The sequence below is a fragment of the Manis pentadactyla genome, chromosome 15 (genome assembly GCF_030020395.1).
Source record: "Manis pentadactyla isolate mManPen7 chromosome 15, mManPen7.hap1, whole genome shotgun sequence".
Lineage (NCBI taxonomy): Eukaryota > Metazoa > Chordata > Mammalia > Pholidota > Manidae > Manis > Manis pentadactyla.
Window position 1 is genome coordinate 66,770,374 of NC_080033.1, and position 14,001 is coordinate 66,784,374.

Here is a 14,001-nt window from a genome sequence, read left to right on the forward strand (position 1 = left end):
CCAGGGGGTTGTGCTCTAACTCCAAAGCTTGGTTAGTTTTTTTGTGCCTTTAAAATGACCTCTTTGTACCTACCATATAAATATGTCTAGATTTGAAAGCGTCTTCTGCCTCCCCCCAAAGGAGGAGGTCTGCCCTGTGGCTGCTGGAGTTCTGGCCCAGACTCTTCTCTCTTGGGGTCAAGGTCTTACCTGGTGGGGTCCCTGGGGGGCATGTTCTCCAGGCAGGTAAATTAGGAAACTTGTGGAGAGTTTGGGTTCAGAGGAATGGGAGTTTGATTTTAGCCACTGTTGTAGAAAAGCCGTTCTATTTCTGTGAACAGGGAGGAGGCATTCTTGTGGAGGACACATCAAAAACTGTGTGGTCACTTTTTTTTTGTATTTACAGGAAATCGGTGCTCACAAAGATGAACTCAGCTTTGAACAGTTCCATGTCTTCTATAAAAAACTTATGTTTGAACAGCAAAGATCGGTAAGCCGATTCTTGAGCAAATGATGAAATGTGTCTGTTTCCTTGTGTCCGGATGTCTGGCACTTTCCTAAGAAACCCCTGAGAAGCGTGCAGTCTCCCCCCTGGTCAAGGAAGTGCCAGGTGGGAATGACAAGGACATGCCATTTTCTTCTATTAGATTGGCAAACGTTTCAGAATGTGATAGAGTGATGGGGAAGATGTGGGGGATGGTGCTCGCCTGCCTTCTTGATGGGAATGTGAACGGCACCAAGTCTGACTGGAATTTCATCTGAGTCTGTGAAAGTAAAAAAAGTTAACTATTACATGATTTCATTTGGGGAGGAAGTTTATCACATTATTAATATTAACCACCTCTGGGTTGAGAGATTATGCATGTGTGGGGTCCTTGTTTTTATACTTTTATTCATTTTTCTAATGAGTATATTTTTTGATGATTTTAATTTTTAAAAAATTAAATGAAGATGTGCATATATTTTGACCGGGCAGTGGCATTTTGGGGTCTCTGTTTTAGACAAACGAAAGCCCTGGGACCTAAGACTATATTACCAGATTGTTTATTACAGCACTTTTCATGCTGGCAAAATAACTGGGAACCATCTGACTGTCTCTCAGAGAGAAATAGCTGTGTGAGTTATGGTCCATGCACACTACACAATATTTTGCAGTTGAGTGAGAAACCCGAGTCAGCTGCGTTTCTGTTGATCTGCAGGGATGTTCACAATGTTTTGTGAGGAATGCCAGCAGCAGGTTCACAGAAGGAGCTACGTCTGATTAATCAAACAAACAAAACCCCCCCTGTGTATGTTTGTGAGTGTTCTTATGAACAACGAGAAAGTGTGGAAGAACACACCTCTCATTTAATGTTGATTTTGTGTGTCCTGGAGAGGCTTGGGAAGGTGGGCGGGAGAGATCATTAGATTTTCCTTTGCACACCTCAGTTTTCTGTGACCAAGTAGTGCATTACTTGTGCAGTACAAAAAGTTCCATAAAGTATAAAGCTTACAAAGTGGGGCATTGGCTGCAGGGCATGGAGCTCAGTGCCTGATGGGTGGCATGCACCCCACATACACGAACTGCTGCCATTAATGTTGGCAAAAGGCTTTGCAGGCCGCAGAGGTGGGTCCAGAGCAGAGCTGGGAGGTGGCAGAGAGGATGTGGGACTTAGAGCTAGGTGGATCTGGTTTCTCCGGTGAGCTGTGTGGTCTTGGGTCAGCCACTGACCACTCTCTGTCTTCTCATCTGTGCAGTGGGGGCAGTGATTCCTATCCCAGTGGGTTCTGTGGAGGGATTGGGGTTGAAAGGGCAGACATTTTACAGGGATGAGTGTGGAAGTCGCTGGAAGACAGTTACCCATGGTGCGGATGCAGGCCTGCAGGCTGGCCACAGGGTAAGGTCTCGATAGGTGACCCCTGGCCATGGGACGTTGGATGTATCTGAGGTAGAGGAATGGGAGAAGCATTTTTCTGTCTGCCCAGATGGGGGAGAAATACATTCTTTTATAGAGTAAAAAATTCAGTTTCAGTATGTTCATTTTTTCACATATGTGATAATTAGTTCCTGGCTTGCCAAATAGAGTAGAAAGATTATAGGCTTTGGAAGTTGAAAGACCTGGACTCCAGCCCCAGCTGGACCTCTAACTGACCAAGTGGTTTTGGGCAAAGCCATTTTTATCCCCTTACTTCGTCTCCTCTATAAAATGAGGGTATTAAGTCAGGTCATTGGTTATAAAACTTTTAAAACTATGTGATCCCTCTGTACCCTTTTTTTAGATGAAACTTGAACTTAAAAAAACTGCATAAAAGCTGATGAAAACACTTTGTAGGTTAAAATCTGTAACTTTTATTTATAGTCAGTTCTTGAGAACATTGATGGCAGCGTCCAAATGAAGCCCAGCATAATGGCAATCACTGTCTTATGCAGTTGGCCGGGATTGAGAAAGAGCTTGATTCACTCAAGATAAGTAGTTGCGAATAACAGTGTTTATAATTGGTTGCCTTGAAATTTCGGGATGTCATCTCATCAGACAGACGGCAGGCAAAGCTTGAGAATAAAGTTTGCACAAACGCAATCTCACTGGCCAGCACAGGACCACTGATGGTCTCTGCTGTGATAAAATTCCACATGAGACATGTTTCAACCTGCAGTTTCCATTACGGTTCTTCTTCAGGCTGATGTGTGTGTGTGTTTGAGAGAGGGAAGGGAGAGAAGGAAATCTGAGTCAGATTTCTACAGAATTCCTGAATCCTCCTGCAGCACCCTGGATTGTTCAATTTTGGGGGTAAAAATGTCTGTGCCAGAAGTTGTTCCCTGGTGGCCAGACTGCCCCAGTCAGCCTGCGTTTGGTTGCTTGGCCTATCTAATGTTTTCAGTGGTTTCAAAATGAGCTGAATGTATATGAATCCTGAGTTCGCCAAGGGGATGTCTGAGTGGAAGAGAAGCATGCCCTCTCTGGTTTGCCCAGGTTCCCACCCCCCACCCAGGTCTGTCAACTAACTTATGACACCCACTGGGCCCAAAAGACTCCTTCACGCAGGGCAGCCTCTGGTCTCCACATGGGAGGGTAAAACTGCTGGGTTTGGTCTTGCATATTTTAATTCAGTGACTTGCAATTTGAATACCAAAACGTCAACCTCTGCAGCCCCTTGAGAGAAACCTCACAGTCATTTTGTAGGTAAGCGCTCCCTAACCTGTTAGCATGCAGTTTACTTCCTGAGCTCCTGGCGGGCAGCACAGGGTAGAGAAAAGCATGAGCTGTGCGCTCCAAGTGGCTCAGCCTGATTTCTTGGGTTCCTTGGAGACGCAGGACTGTTGATGATGATTGACAGCCCCCAGGCCTAGTTCTAACAAGTGGGTTCCTGCTCATCAGTAGCTGTAGGTGTCTATCTTGAGGCTGCCGATTCATCCTTGTGCCTAAACACCTGCTTATGTGCTGCTCGCAAGCTTCAAAGCTTCCAAAAGTTTGGCCACAACGGGAAGAGGAAAATTTTAATTCCGTATGTGTCCCCTACTGGGGACACTTCTAACTAGGCTATAATGACAACATTATGAGTAGAGGTGATAGCTAACAGTTTCCAAGTATGAACTATATGCTGGGTCTTGTGCTACGTGTTTTACATACATTTATTTCTCTGCACAACCCTTTGTGGGGGGTAGTGTTTTCCCCATTTTACGGATGAGGAAACTGAGACTTAGTTACTTGCTGAGGGTTATGCAGCTAGTAAGCTGCAGAGCTGGGATCTGAGCTTTCCTTTGTCCAGCTTCAGTGCCCAGCCACTGATTACTTCTCTTAGATTTTTAAAACTTTTGTATTAAGGGGAATTTTGAACATATACAAAGATGAATAGTATAGCAAGACCTTCAGCAGTGATCAACTCCTGACCATCTTATTTCACCCAGACCCACACCCACTTCCTTCTTACATGATTTTGAAGCAAACCTAAGACATAGTATTATTTCTTCCTTAAATATTAATCTAAACCCCAGCTTTGTTACTACTGCCTTTTGCTTTCTCCCCACCAAAACCTGGGAAACCCTCTTGGTTAGTGGAGGCTTGGGGGTCAGGCATTTACAGGCCCTGATTATAAACAGGACAGCTGCCGGATTTCAGTCTTGCTGTCAGGCCAGGACTTGAGTTTTACCCCCGTGGGAAGAGGTGGTTACTGCTTGTTTATCTACCCTGGCAGTTTTTACCCCCTGCCATTTGTATGGCTTGTTTTGGTTTCCTCCAGTCGGTCCTCTGGAAATGTGTAAGGGTCTGCACTGCTTACACATAGCTGTAGAGCGGTATGCCCACTGTGCCCATTTGTTCTCTCATGGTTTCTGGGGTTCGGGCATCCAGGTACACCTTAGTTGAATTCTCTGCTATGGAGTTTCAAAAGGTTGCATTGAAGGTTGAGGCTGAGGCTGTGGTCTCATCTGAGGCTCAAATGGGAAAAAATCTTGCTTCCAAACTCATGTGGCTGTAGCAGCATTTAGCACCTTGCAGTTGTAGGACTGAGGGCTCCAGCTTCTTGCTGGTGGGAGGCCAACCCCTGCCCGGGTGTTTGCGCCCTCAAAGCTAGCAAGGTGGGTGCCACAGCTGTCTGTAACATCATCATGTAATCACTTACACATCACTGTTACATCCCATTACTTTTGCAAGTTACAGGGACAATGCAAGGGCGTGACTACCACCTTAAAGGTCTGTCCAACGTGGGTTCCCATGAACACAAGGTTCAAGCTGCTTTCTAGCAGCTCACAAACCAGATCCAGTGCAATTCAGAGGACAGAGGCCTCCCAGTCCTGCTAGGTGCCAGAAAACATCAACACGCAGCCCTCCACCATCCTGTGACTGTCCCCCTGGAGTTACTCTAGGTGTTTTCTGTTGCTTGTTTGCCTGTTAAAATAGAAAACAACTCTGGTATCTTTTTTCTTTAAGGTGGCACTCATCTTCCTTGGGCATTACTTTCAGCCAAGAGAAACATTGCATTTCCGGGTCCTTGGTCTTGTTTGCCCTATGGGGGTAACAGTACCCAATGTCAATGCTGATTAGGGGAGCTTGTAGATATCAGTCACCACCAGAGTGTCTGGCATACAGCTGGCTCCTGGAACATGGTGTCTGGTATTGCTGTCAGCCGGTCTTTTCAGGAGGCAGAATCATCCCAGGATGGTGGGGATGGGGGGAAGCCCATCTCTCCTACTCCTTACTCTGTGTCCTGCATCAAAAAGCCCAACGTGGTCAAAACTGGGGGGTTTCCCAACGTGTCCTTGGATTGCTTACTGTACCGAAGGAGAAGGCCAGGTAGTACTCGATAAGAAATTCATTTCTGATGTTTGAATACACTATTATAAGTAAAGTAGTACATATTCATTAATAAATGTTCTGAACTAAAAGTAGAAAGTGCACATGACTAAAAAGAAAATGCCTCAGAACTTACCTGTGATATATAAACTGTAAGGTCAATACTTATTCTTCCAGGTTTAGATGGGTGTGAGTGGTTAGCACTGTGGTGATATTTTGGTGGAGGATTCCAGGGAATATCACAGACTGTTCTAATCGGTGCCAGGGGAGAGACGTGTCCGCAGAAGTTAGCCGTGAAACTCTGGTTAGCTTCTCTGTCACTGCGATTTTCCCCTGGGCCTCCTAGAGCCAAACAGCTCACAAGACCTGCTGAGCACAGAGCGCGTACAGGCTGAACCACCCCTGCCACATGGGAAAGCCCGATCTCCTGACCTCAGGTGGACCTCGGCGCCGCTGCAGCCCCCTGCCTTTCGCACGACCCCCTCCCCTGACCAGCTGGTAACTGCCTCTTCTCCTGGGGGGTCGAAAGTCACAGGTGACCTTTCCCTGTAGCCTTTTAATTTTCCCCAGACAAAATTAATTTACCCATTAGTCGTTCATTTGGTAAATGTTTGAGTGATTCAAGAGGCCACCCAGGTTAACAGAACAGACGTCACCTCAGCCTGATCCATCCCTTGCTGGGGACGAAGGGGTCAAGGATGTCGCCCAGAGCCACACAGGGATGCACACTGTGGTTTTGGTAGAATTTGACCACGTAACCCTACACAGTGATGCTAAAATGAATTAATTCCTGTCTCCACTGTATGCCTATAGCATCTAGAATATTCTTCTCTCATTGCAGGATGTCATTATTTGTTTTAGGTACATTTGTGGGGCAGTGAGATTGGCCAAGGTGGGCCTGGGTTGAAATTCTGGCCCTTTCTCCCAAGTGTTTATCCTGGAACAATGGCTTGTCCTCCCCTAGCCTGTTTCTTGTTTCTGGGATGGGCTTTATTTACTGCCTTCCTGGTAGCACTGGCGTGAGCAGCCCCTGGGACTGTGGCCACCCGCACCAGCCCACAGCCCTGCCCTCGTGGTCCCCAGGCCTGCTGTAACCAAGTGCCATAGCCGTGTAGCTTAAAGGAGCAGAAGTTTATTCTCTCACAGTTCTGGGGGCTCAAAGTCTGAAATCAGGGTGTTGGCAGGGCCCCACTCCCTCTGGAGGCCCTGGGGGAGAATCTGTACCTTCTCCGTCTCTGAGCCCCTGGTGTTTGCAGGTGCTCCTTGCTCCGAGCTCTGCCTCCAGCGGCACATGGCCGCCTTCCTTGCCATATGTCTCCAAATCCTCTCTTTATAAGGACTCTGGCATTGGGTGAGGCGCACCCTAATCCAGCGTGACCTCAGCTTGGTGTCGGCTGCACGGGCCGTTTCCAAATAAGGTCACACTCACAGGTACCAGGGGTTAGGACTTGGACACATCTTTTGGGGGACACGGCTCTACACATGACACATGCTCTAACTTTTGCACCTGTGTGGTGTCCCCCTTGGCCCAGCTCCCCCTTCCAACTGCCACCCAATTTCTCTGCCCCACAAAGTGACCATCTCCAGGAGCGCCGTCTACACTGCTGTCTCCACTGTCCCCCCACCCTCCACCTGTAGAGCCTGTCCTGCTGTGTTTCCCTGCCTGCCACCCGCAGCAGTTCATCTTGTCACATCATGGGTGACGTCTTTGTCGAGGAATCCAGTGGTCCATCCTCTGGCCTCTGTCTTGTCTTCACAGTGGCACGGGTCATGGCTGGTGCCCCTCAGCTTTTGGACCCCACACTGTCTTCATTCTTCTCCCACCTCACCATCTCCTCTCTCTCAATATTCTCTGCTGAGCCTTTGATTTCTTGGCATCTGAATGTTGGCGTGTCCCAGGGAGGGCCAGTACTTAGCTGGCAGGTACCAATACCAGGGTTAAAATAGAGAGAGTCCTCGAGTGCCCTCTACCCCCTCCAGCCCCCCAGTCCTGGAGAGTCTTGCACGGACCCCATGGGGGAGCATCCCAGTGCCCGCCAGCTGCCAGCCAGCCCCTGCATGTCCTCATGTGGCCCTGGCCAGAGAGCGTGGGCACGGCTTTCCCTGCTGTCATGCTCTCAGCCAGAAGGATGGATGCCAGGTACCCGCTGCACCCCCAGAGCGGTCTCTCTGCTGCTCTCCGGAGAAGAGCCACCACACTGTTCTGTACGGTGCTATTTGTCGCATAGCTCTGCCCCATAAGTCAGTCCCCAGAGCTCTTGTCTTTATGTACCTACTCCTGGTGTGATCATATCCAGTCCCCCGGCTTCAGAGTCTGCCTGTAAGCTGATTATTCCAGAAACATATCTCCAGCCCCACCTTGCCCCTGAATGGCAGACTGTCCTATCTCCCTGCCAGCTTGCCTGGCACCTCACCCTAGACTGTCCACAGGAGGCTTACCGCCTGGCTCTGCTGCAGTGAGCAGGTACCCGCTCACCTTATCGGGCCAGCCTGGGATGCATCTAGACTCCCCTGTCCACCCCGGCCCCCCACTGGCATTCTGCCAGCATTCTGACATTCTCTCTGGCAGCTCAGCCCTCGGATTCCGGGAGAGCCACGTTCCCTTCTACTTGTGCTACCCAGATGGCGAGCGCTGGGCTGGTAATATTTGTCTCCTTGCTTTCAATCCATTCCCTGCCCGGCCCTGCACCCCGGGAGCTGACCCCTGCCAACACATCCCTGGGTGCCTCTGTCAGCGGGCTGCCGCTCTACTCAGCAGAGGGGGTGTCCTGGAGGGACACTGGACAGAGCGGAGGAGGGCGGGGAATTCCTCCCTTCTTTTCTGGAAGCATCTCTGCAATAGGGATACCCCCTCCTTCATCCCAGCTCCCACGTGGCTAAAAAGAGGTGGAGCTTTTACTGGGTTTCATGGAAAGGACAGGATGGCATGGGTGGGCTTTGAGGACTGAATGTGGTGGGTAACTGAGGGTGGGCAGAGACGGGGCTTTCTCCAGATGGAAGGAGACCAGGTTTGGGTTTGGGTCTGGCCTTAAGCACCGGAATGTGACCTAGTGATTGCCAAATGAGTCCACGTAATAAGCAGTATACCCTGCCTAAGATCTCTTCCCCCTTTTCAAATACATAGCTATGCTGTAAAATATACTTTTTTAAAATTAAGGTATCATTGATATACACTCTTATGAAGGTTTTATGAGAAAAACAATGTGATTACTACATTCACCCTTATTATCGAGTCCCCCCCCTACCCCATTGTAGTCACTGTCTGTCAGTGTAAGAAGATGCCTCAGAGTCCCTGCTTGTCTTCTCTGTGCTACACTGTCTTCGCTGTGACCATCCCTACACCATGTGCACTAAGCATGATACCCCACAATCCCCTTCTCCCTCCCCTGCCCCTCCCCTTTGGTAACCGCTAGTTCCTTCTTGGAGTCTGTGAGTCTGCTGCTATTTTGTTCCTTCAGTTGCTGTAAAGTACACTTAAGTGGAAGGAAGTATTTGGGGAAAGAGTGGCACTTAACCTTTTTGGGTGACCTACTTCTTTGAGATGCTGATTAAAGTTACGGATCATCTTTCCAGAAAAAACAAAAATACATGCACAGACTTACACAGACCTCCTGGTGCTTCCCCGGGGCCTGTGGATACCTTTCCTAGAGCTTTGATTTGCCACAAGTCATCGTGGATGCCAAGCAGTTTGGCAAGAGGACTGGGGAGTCCTGAGCAGGACTTCATATCTTCAGCATTTATAATGTGCCAGCGGCTCCCTTTCCATCTGTGCCTTGAATTATTCAAATGCTAGTCAAATCACAGTCTCATTCAAGATCCTTAAAGTAAAGTTACCTAACCAGAAAAGGACATGGTGTAGGCATGTGGTGTGTGTGTGTGTGTGGTGTGGATGGGTGCGTGCGTGCACGTGTAAAATGCTCGGCCCATGAGCTGGTGTGAGTGGACGCTGGAAGGAGGGGTGCAGTGGGATCCCCCCCAGTGGAGAAGCTCTCCATCATTATATCAGTAGTCAGAACATCAGAGGACCAGAGCTGCTCAATATTTCTCTTTAATTTGAAGATTAGACAATAATTCATTGAAATATTAAAGATTTGAAATGTAGCAGTGAGGGCATAGAGTAGTCTCTGGTGGAGTGCTGGTCGGGACAACTGTTATGAGAGTGCTTTGGCAAATCCATCAAAATTATGTGCACACCCCAGGTGCTTTCCCATCTAATACTGGCCCAAGTGGGCACAGATATACATATATAGACATTTTTTATATTACTGGATATAATAGCAGGAAATCAGTCATATATGTATTATGGAACACAGAATAGGTTTTCAAAGTAGTGAAGCAGGACTATTTGAGGTTGCAGAATAATATATAAAGCGTGAAATAACAGTGAAAAGTTTTGGAGACACGGACATAATATGATAAGATATAATTAAATGAATATCCCTAAATTCTAGAAGGAAACCTATCAAATTATTAAGACTAATTGCTTTTCAGGAATAAGACTGAAGGGTGTGAGGAAGACTTCTACTTTTTGCCCCCCATGTTTTGGTCCTATTTGAATATTTATTTACAAGTCACACAAATGACAACAATAATTTTCTAACAACAAAAAAATCTGTTGGTTTGTATTAAGTGGGTTGACTTGTCTAACGTTCTGATTTTGTGTGTGTTTTCCTTCTATTTCAGATTCTTGATGAATTCAAAAAAGATTCCTCTGTGTTCGTCTTGGGGTGAGGCACCTGTTCTGGCTCCGGTCAGGGCGGCGGGGGTGGGTGGGGGGCTGCCTCTGGGGTCAGGCGCTGACCTTTGCAGGGACGGGTGCCCCTGACCGGGTCATTGGCCGTTTGCCTCCGGCATGGGGTAAACACAAACAGCAACACGGTTTGTGGGGTGCTGGGAGCGTGGCGCAGAAGGTCCTACGGCGAAGCTTGCATGCTCCATAATCTCCTTTCCCAGGGATGGGTTTGGGAGATTCCTGGTTAAGCCGATTTGGCTGAATGAAAATGAGTAGAAGGCTATAAAGTGCCCTCACATGGTGCATGGCTAGGGCTCGTAAACACTGATAATGCTATTATTGCAATGTTAAGTGTTGCAGGGCGTGTCAGGACCTTTACTGTGCTTACTAATTCCCCAAGTGCTACAGGACTTGTCAGGACCTTTACGTGCTTAAAGTGTTTTGTGTTTCCCAAGCCTATCTGCTAGGGAAAAGTTGCATGGAGTCAACAGTGCCTAGAACATGATTTGTGGCACCTTGATCCAAGCCTGCTTTTTGGGATAAGCCCTCATTGATGAGGACAGTCCAGCAACTGTTCCCTCTGTCATTTGCTAAATCAGAAACCCCAAGACACCAAAAAGGACATATAAAACCAACCTTGTTTTTACTTACTGCTTTAATGAAAAGATTTGTGTTAGACCATGAGGCTGGTTAGCAAAGGTTAGAAAACACTCTTAAGTAAAGACAATAGACTTTTGGGCTCTGAGTGGCCAGTAAAGGGAGAAAGCTTAACATGTATTTATCTCCTACATTTTAAAAATGTACGATGTTATCCCCTTTCCCCGACTAGTGCCCAGGGAAAAGTACCGATTTCCCTGGAAAGCTCTGTTCTCAGGATGCACTTCCCATAGAAACCAGCGTGGCTTGTGCCCATCCCAGGAGGTCCCGGTTTTTCCATAGTCACCCACATTGTCCTTGACACCATCTGTCAGCCAGCTGCAGGCCACAGGGAGTCTCCCCTAATACCCGGTGAAGGGCTCCCTTGTCTCAAGTGGCAGATCCTCCCATCGGTGCACCTTGCTTGCTCCAGGCCTTGCCTATTCCAGCTGATTCTCTCCATCCACCCGGAGTCTGGGGGGTCACCTGGCCCCGACTCCTGCGTCAGAGCCCTCGGAGGCTCAGCCAGCTCTGGGTGGTGGCTTCTGAGGAGACCCGTTGATGCGGCCTCTGTTCCTTGTCCAGTGCCAGCTGCCCCTAAGCACTGCTCACACCCAGCCCTGCCCACCCCCGCCGGGCATGCTTGTGTCCCTGGACGCTCCCCGCCACCCCTTTTCCTCTGGGCCTTCTGTGGGGATGTTTCCCTTTGCCTGAGACCCTTTCCACCTTCTCCTTGCTAACCCCTCCTCATTCCCTGAGACTCCATTAGAGGATTCTTCCTCCAGGAAGCCTCCCTGGCCCTCCAGGTCTGGATTTGGGCCCTGCCTCTCTGCTGTCTCCTCATCTCCCGCGCGCACTGTATGTGACTGCCTGGCTTGCCTGACGCCCCCGAGGCCACACTCCCCGAGGTGCTCCTCAGCTCACAGGGGCCCCGGAAAGCCGCTCAGTGCAGATTCCAGGGCCTGTCCTCTGGCGTCAGGGCCCCTCTGGACCCTCCTGGGGCAGGGAAGGCATCCTGGCACCTCCGTCTTCCCGTCGGCCAGGCTCCAAGCCGGCTCAAGGAGGGCTGCTGGGTGTCTGGTGGCGGGCTGCCTGCTTGGCCGGCCTGCGGGCCGCATCGCCTCCTGCCCCCGTTGAGTGTGTCCGTCTCTAAACGCCCTTCCTTTCCCGAGGGCAGCAACACCGACCGGCCGGATGCCTCCGCTGTGCGCCTGCTCGACTTCCAGCGGTTCCTGCTACATGAGCAGCAGGTGAGGGAACGGCGGGGCCGGGGAACAGGGCAGCGCTGCACAGACGGGTCTCATCTCACCACCGGCCACCAGCCACCTGCCTTCCTCTGGAAACTGCTTCAGTCCCCCTGTCCAGTGGCCCTCCCGTGTCTTAGACTCTGGAATGAGAATAGCCTCATCTCAGCCGCCTTGCAAGCTGCACACTGAGGAAGGAGGGGATGTGAGGATACCCCAGGGCGGGCAGCTGTGTCCCCACCTGGCAGGCCGCTCCTCCTCCTGCCTCATCTCAGGTGTCCCTCCCCTGGAAGCCTCTCCTGACTGGTGGGAGGATGTGACCAGGCAGGCGAGGCCCTGGGGGACAAGACAGCAGGGCTGTCCTCGAACAAATGGCGCACGGGGAAGTTCTGAGCAGTGCGGAGGGAGGCAGCTTGGTGCTGGGCGGTGGTTTCTCACTGGTGGTTTTGCCCTGCAGGCGGTATTCGGCATGTCTGGAGACATTTTTGGTTGTTACCACTGGGGGTGCTGTGGCAGCTGGGGGGCAGAAGTCAGGGATGTAGCTCAACCTCCTAAAATGCACAGGCCGCCCCTCTCCTCCCAGCTCCAGTGTAGGTAGTGTGTGGCTGAGAAACTCCGAGTCACTGAGATAAACCTGGGATCCTCTGATTAGCTGTGCGACCTCAGGCAGGTAGTTTGACCATTCTGTGCCCGGTTTCCTCTTCTTTAAATGGGGATGAGCACCCTCCCCTCCAGAATTTCGGGGATCAGAGACTGCATTGATCTTTGTGTGTATGTATAAATATGTGTATACGTGCATGGTCATGTGTATTTAAAATTTTTATAGGTGTCTCTGGAGGCTTATCTTTTTTTGCCTAATTTAATTTTTTGGATTTTTTAAAAAAAATAGGCCTTATTTTTAAGAGCAGTTTGAGGATCACAGCAGTATTCAGTTCATTTACTTTTCAAAAAAGTTTGTGTTGCAGAACATGTCAAGCATACACAGAAGCAGGCAGGCAGCATGAATCACCATGTACCCATTACTCAGATTAAAAAATTATGAATGTTTTGACAATTTTATTTCATCTCTCTTCCATCTCCACACCCATGTGCTTCCCCCTTTCCTTCCTTCTTCGCTTCTGTGCCAGAACACTCTATAGTAATATCACTTCATTTGTAAATACTTTTGTATCTCTTTTATACATCTGTACTTAACTTTTCTTTTTTTAAAAACAAAACATAACCGTAATACTCGTATTGCACCTTACACAGTCAACACTAATTTCTCCATGTCAGCTGATGCACATCCTGTGTTCAAATTTTATTGACTGTGGAGAAAATAACGAACAGACACATGCCTTGCCGGAGGCCAGGCACCGGGGGTAACACACTGCGTTACATGATAAATGGGGCATTGGGAGGTCAGCCTTCTCTGCGCGGGGCTGAAGGAGGGTGATGGAGAGGAGGCTTGTTGGCCCTGCCCGAGACTGGCCGAGGGGAAGTGGGGTACGGGGGTGACTGTATTCTTTGTGCACAATTCGGTGCGAGGTCCGGTGCTACTTGTGAAGGGCAGCCGAAGGGGCACGTCCCACTCACCCATTGCTCTTCCTTGCACTGAATTGCTCAGTTTTGTAGGGAGCTATTGAAGCTCAGTGGTTAAACCCTGGGGAACAAATAGCCTTATCTCCTGGAATTCCCCACCTACTTCTGGTTCGGTTTATTACACGGGAACCTCAGGCTCTCCCAGCCCTGGTCCCTTCTCTGGGCTGCCCTCAGATGAGGTTAAGAGTCAGGAGCGGAGTTCAGGAGCTCACTCCCCGCACGTGGGGAGCTGGGACCCGGGCATCTGTGTGAGCTCGCCATGTCAAGGGTAGGGACCCTGAGCCATCAGCCTTGCAGACCCTTAATGGCCCGTGTGCCTGGGGCCCTGTGGGATGGTGGCATGAGCAGAGGTGGTCATCTAGGGCGTTTGGGGCAATGGATGTTCACATGTGGAATGATCACTGTGGCACCTGGTGTGGGAATCATAAGCTTCTTAGAAAACACTCTGGCAGTTTGCAATTAAAATGGAAGCTTTGAGAAAAGGTTTATATACTTTGCTTAAGTAAGTGCCCTCCCAGGAACTTATCCTAAAGAAATAACGGAGCATTTTTAATAGAAA

General features: G+C 49.4%; 1 protein-coding gene across 1 annotated transcript in view; it reads left to right on the plus strand.

Moving 5' to 3' along the window:
• PLCG2 (phospholipase C gamma 2) overlaps nt 1–14,001 on the plus strand; it is a 126,054-nt gene that overhangs the window by 60,220 nt on the left and 51,833 nt on the right. Inside the window, exons 7-9 of the mRNA XM_036909355.2 lie at nt 386–469; nt 9,933–9,976; nt 11,795–11,867. Coding sequence (XP_036765250.2) covers nt 386–469; nt 9,933–9,976; nt 11,795–11,867 — 201 coding nt within the window. The remainder of the gene's footprint in view (nt 1–385; nt 470–9,932; nt 9,977–11,794; nt 11,868–14,001) is intronic.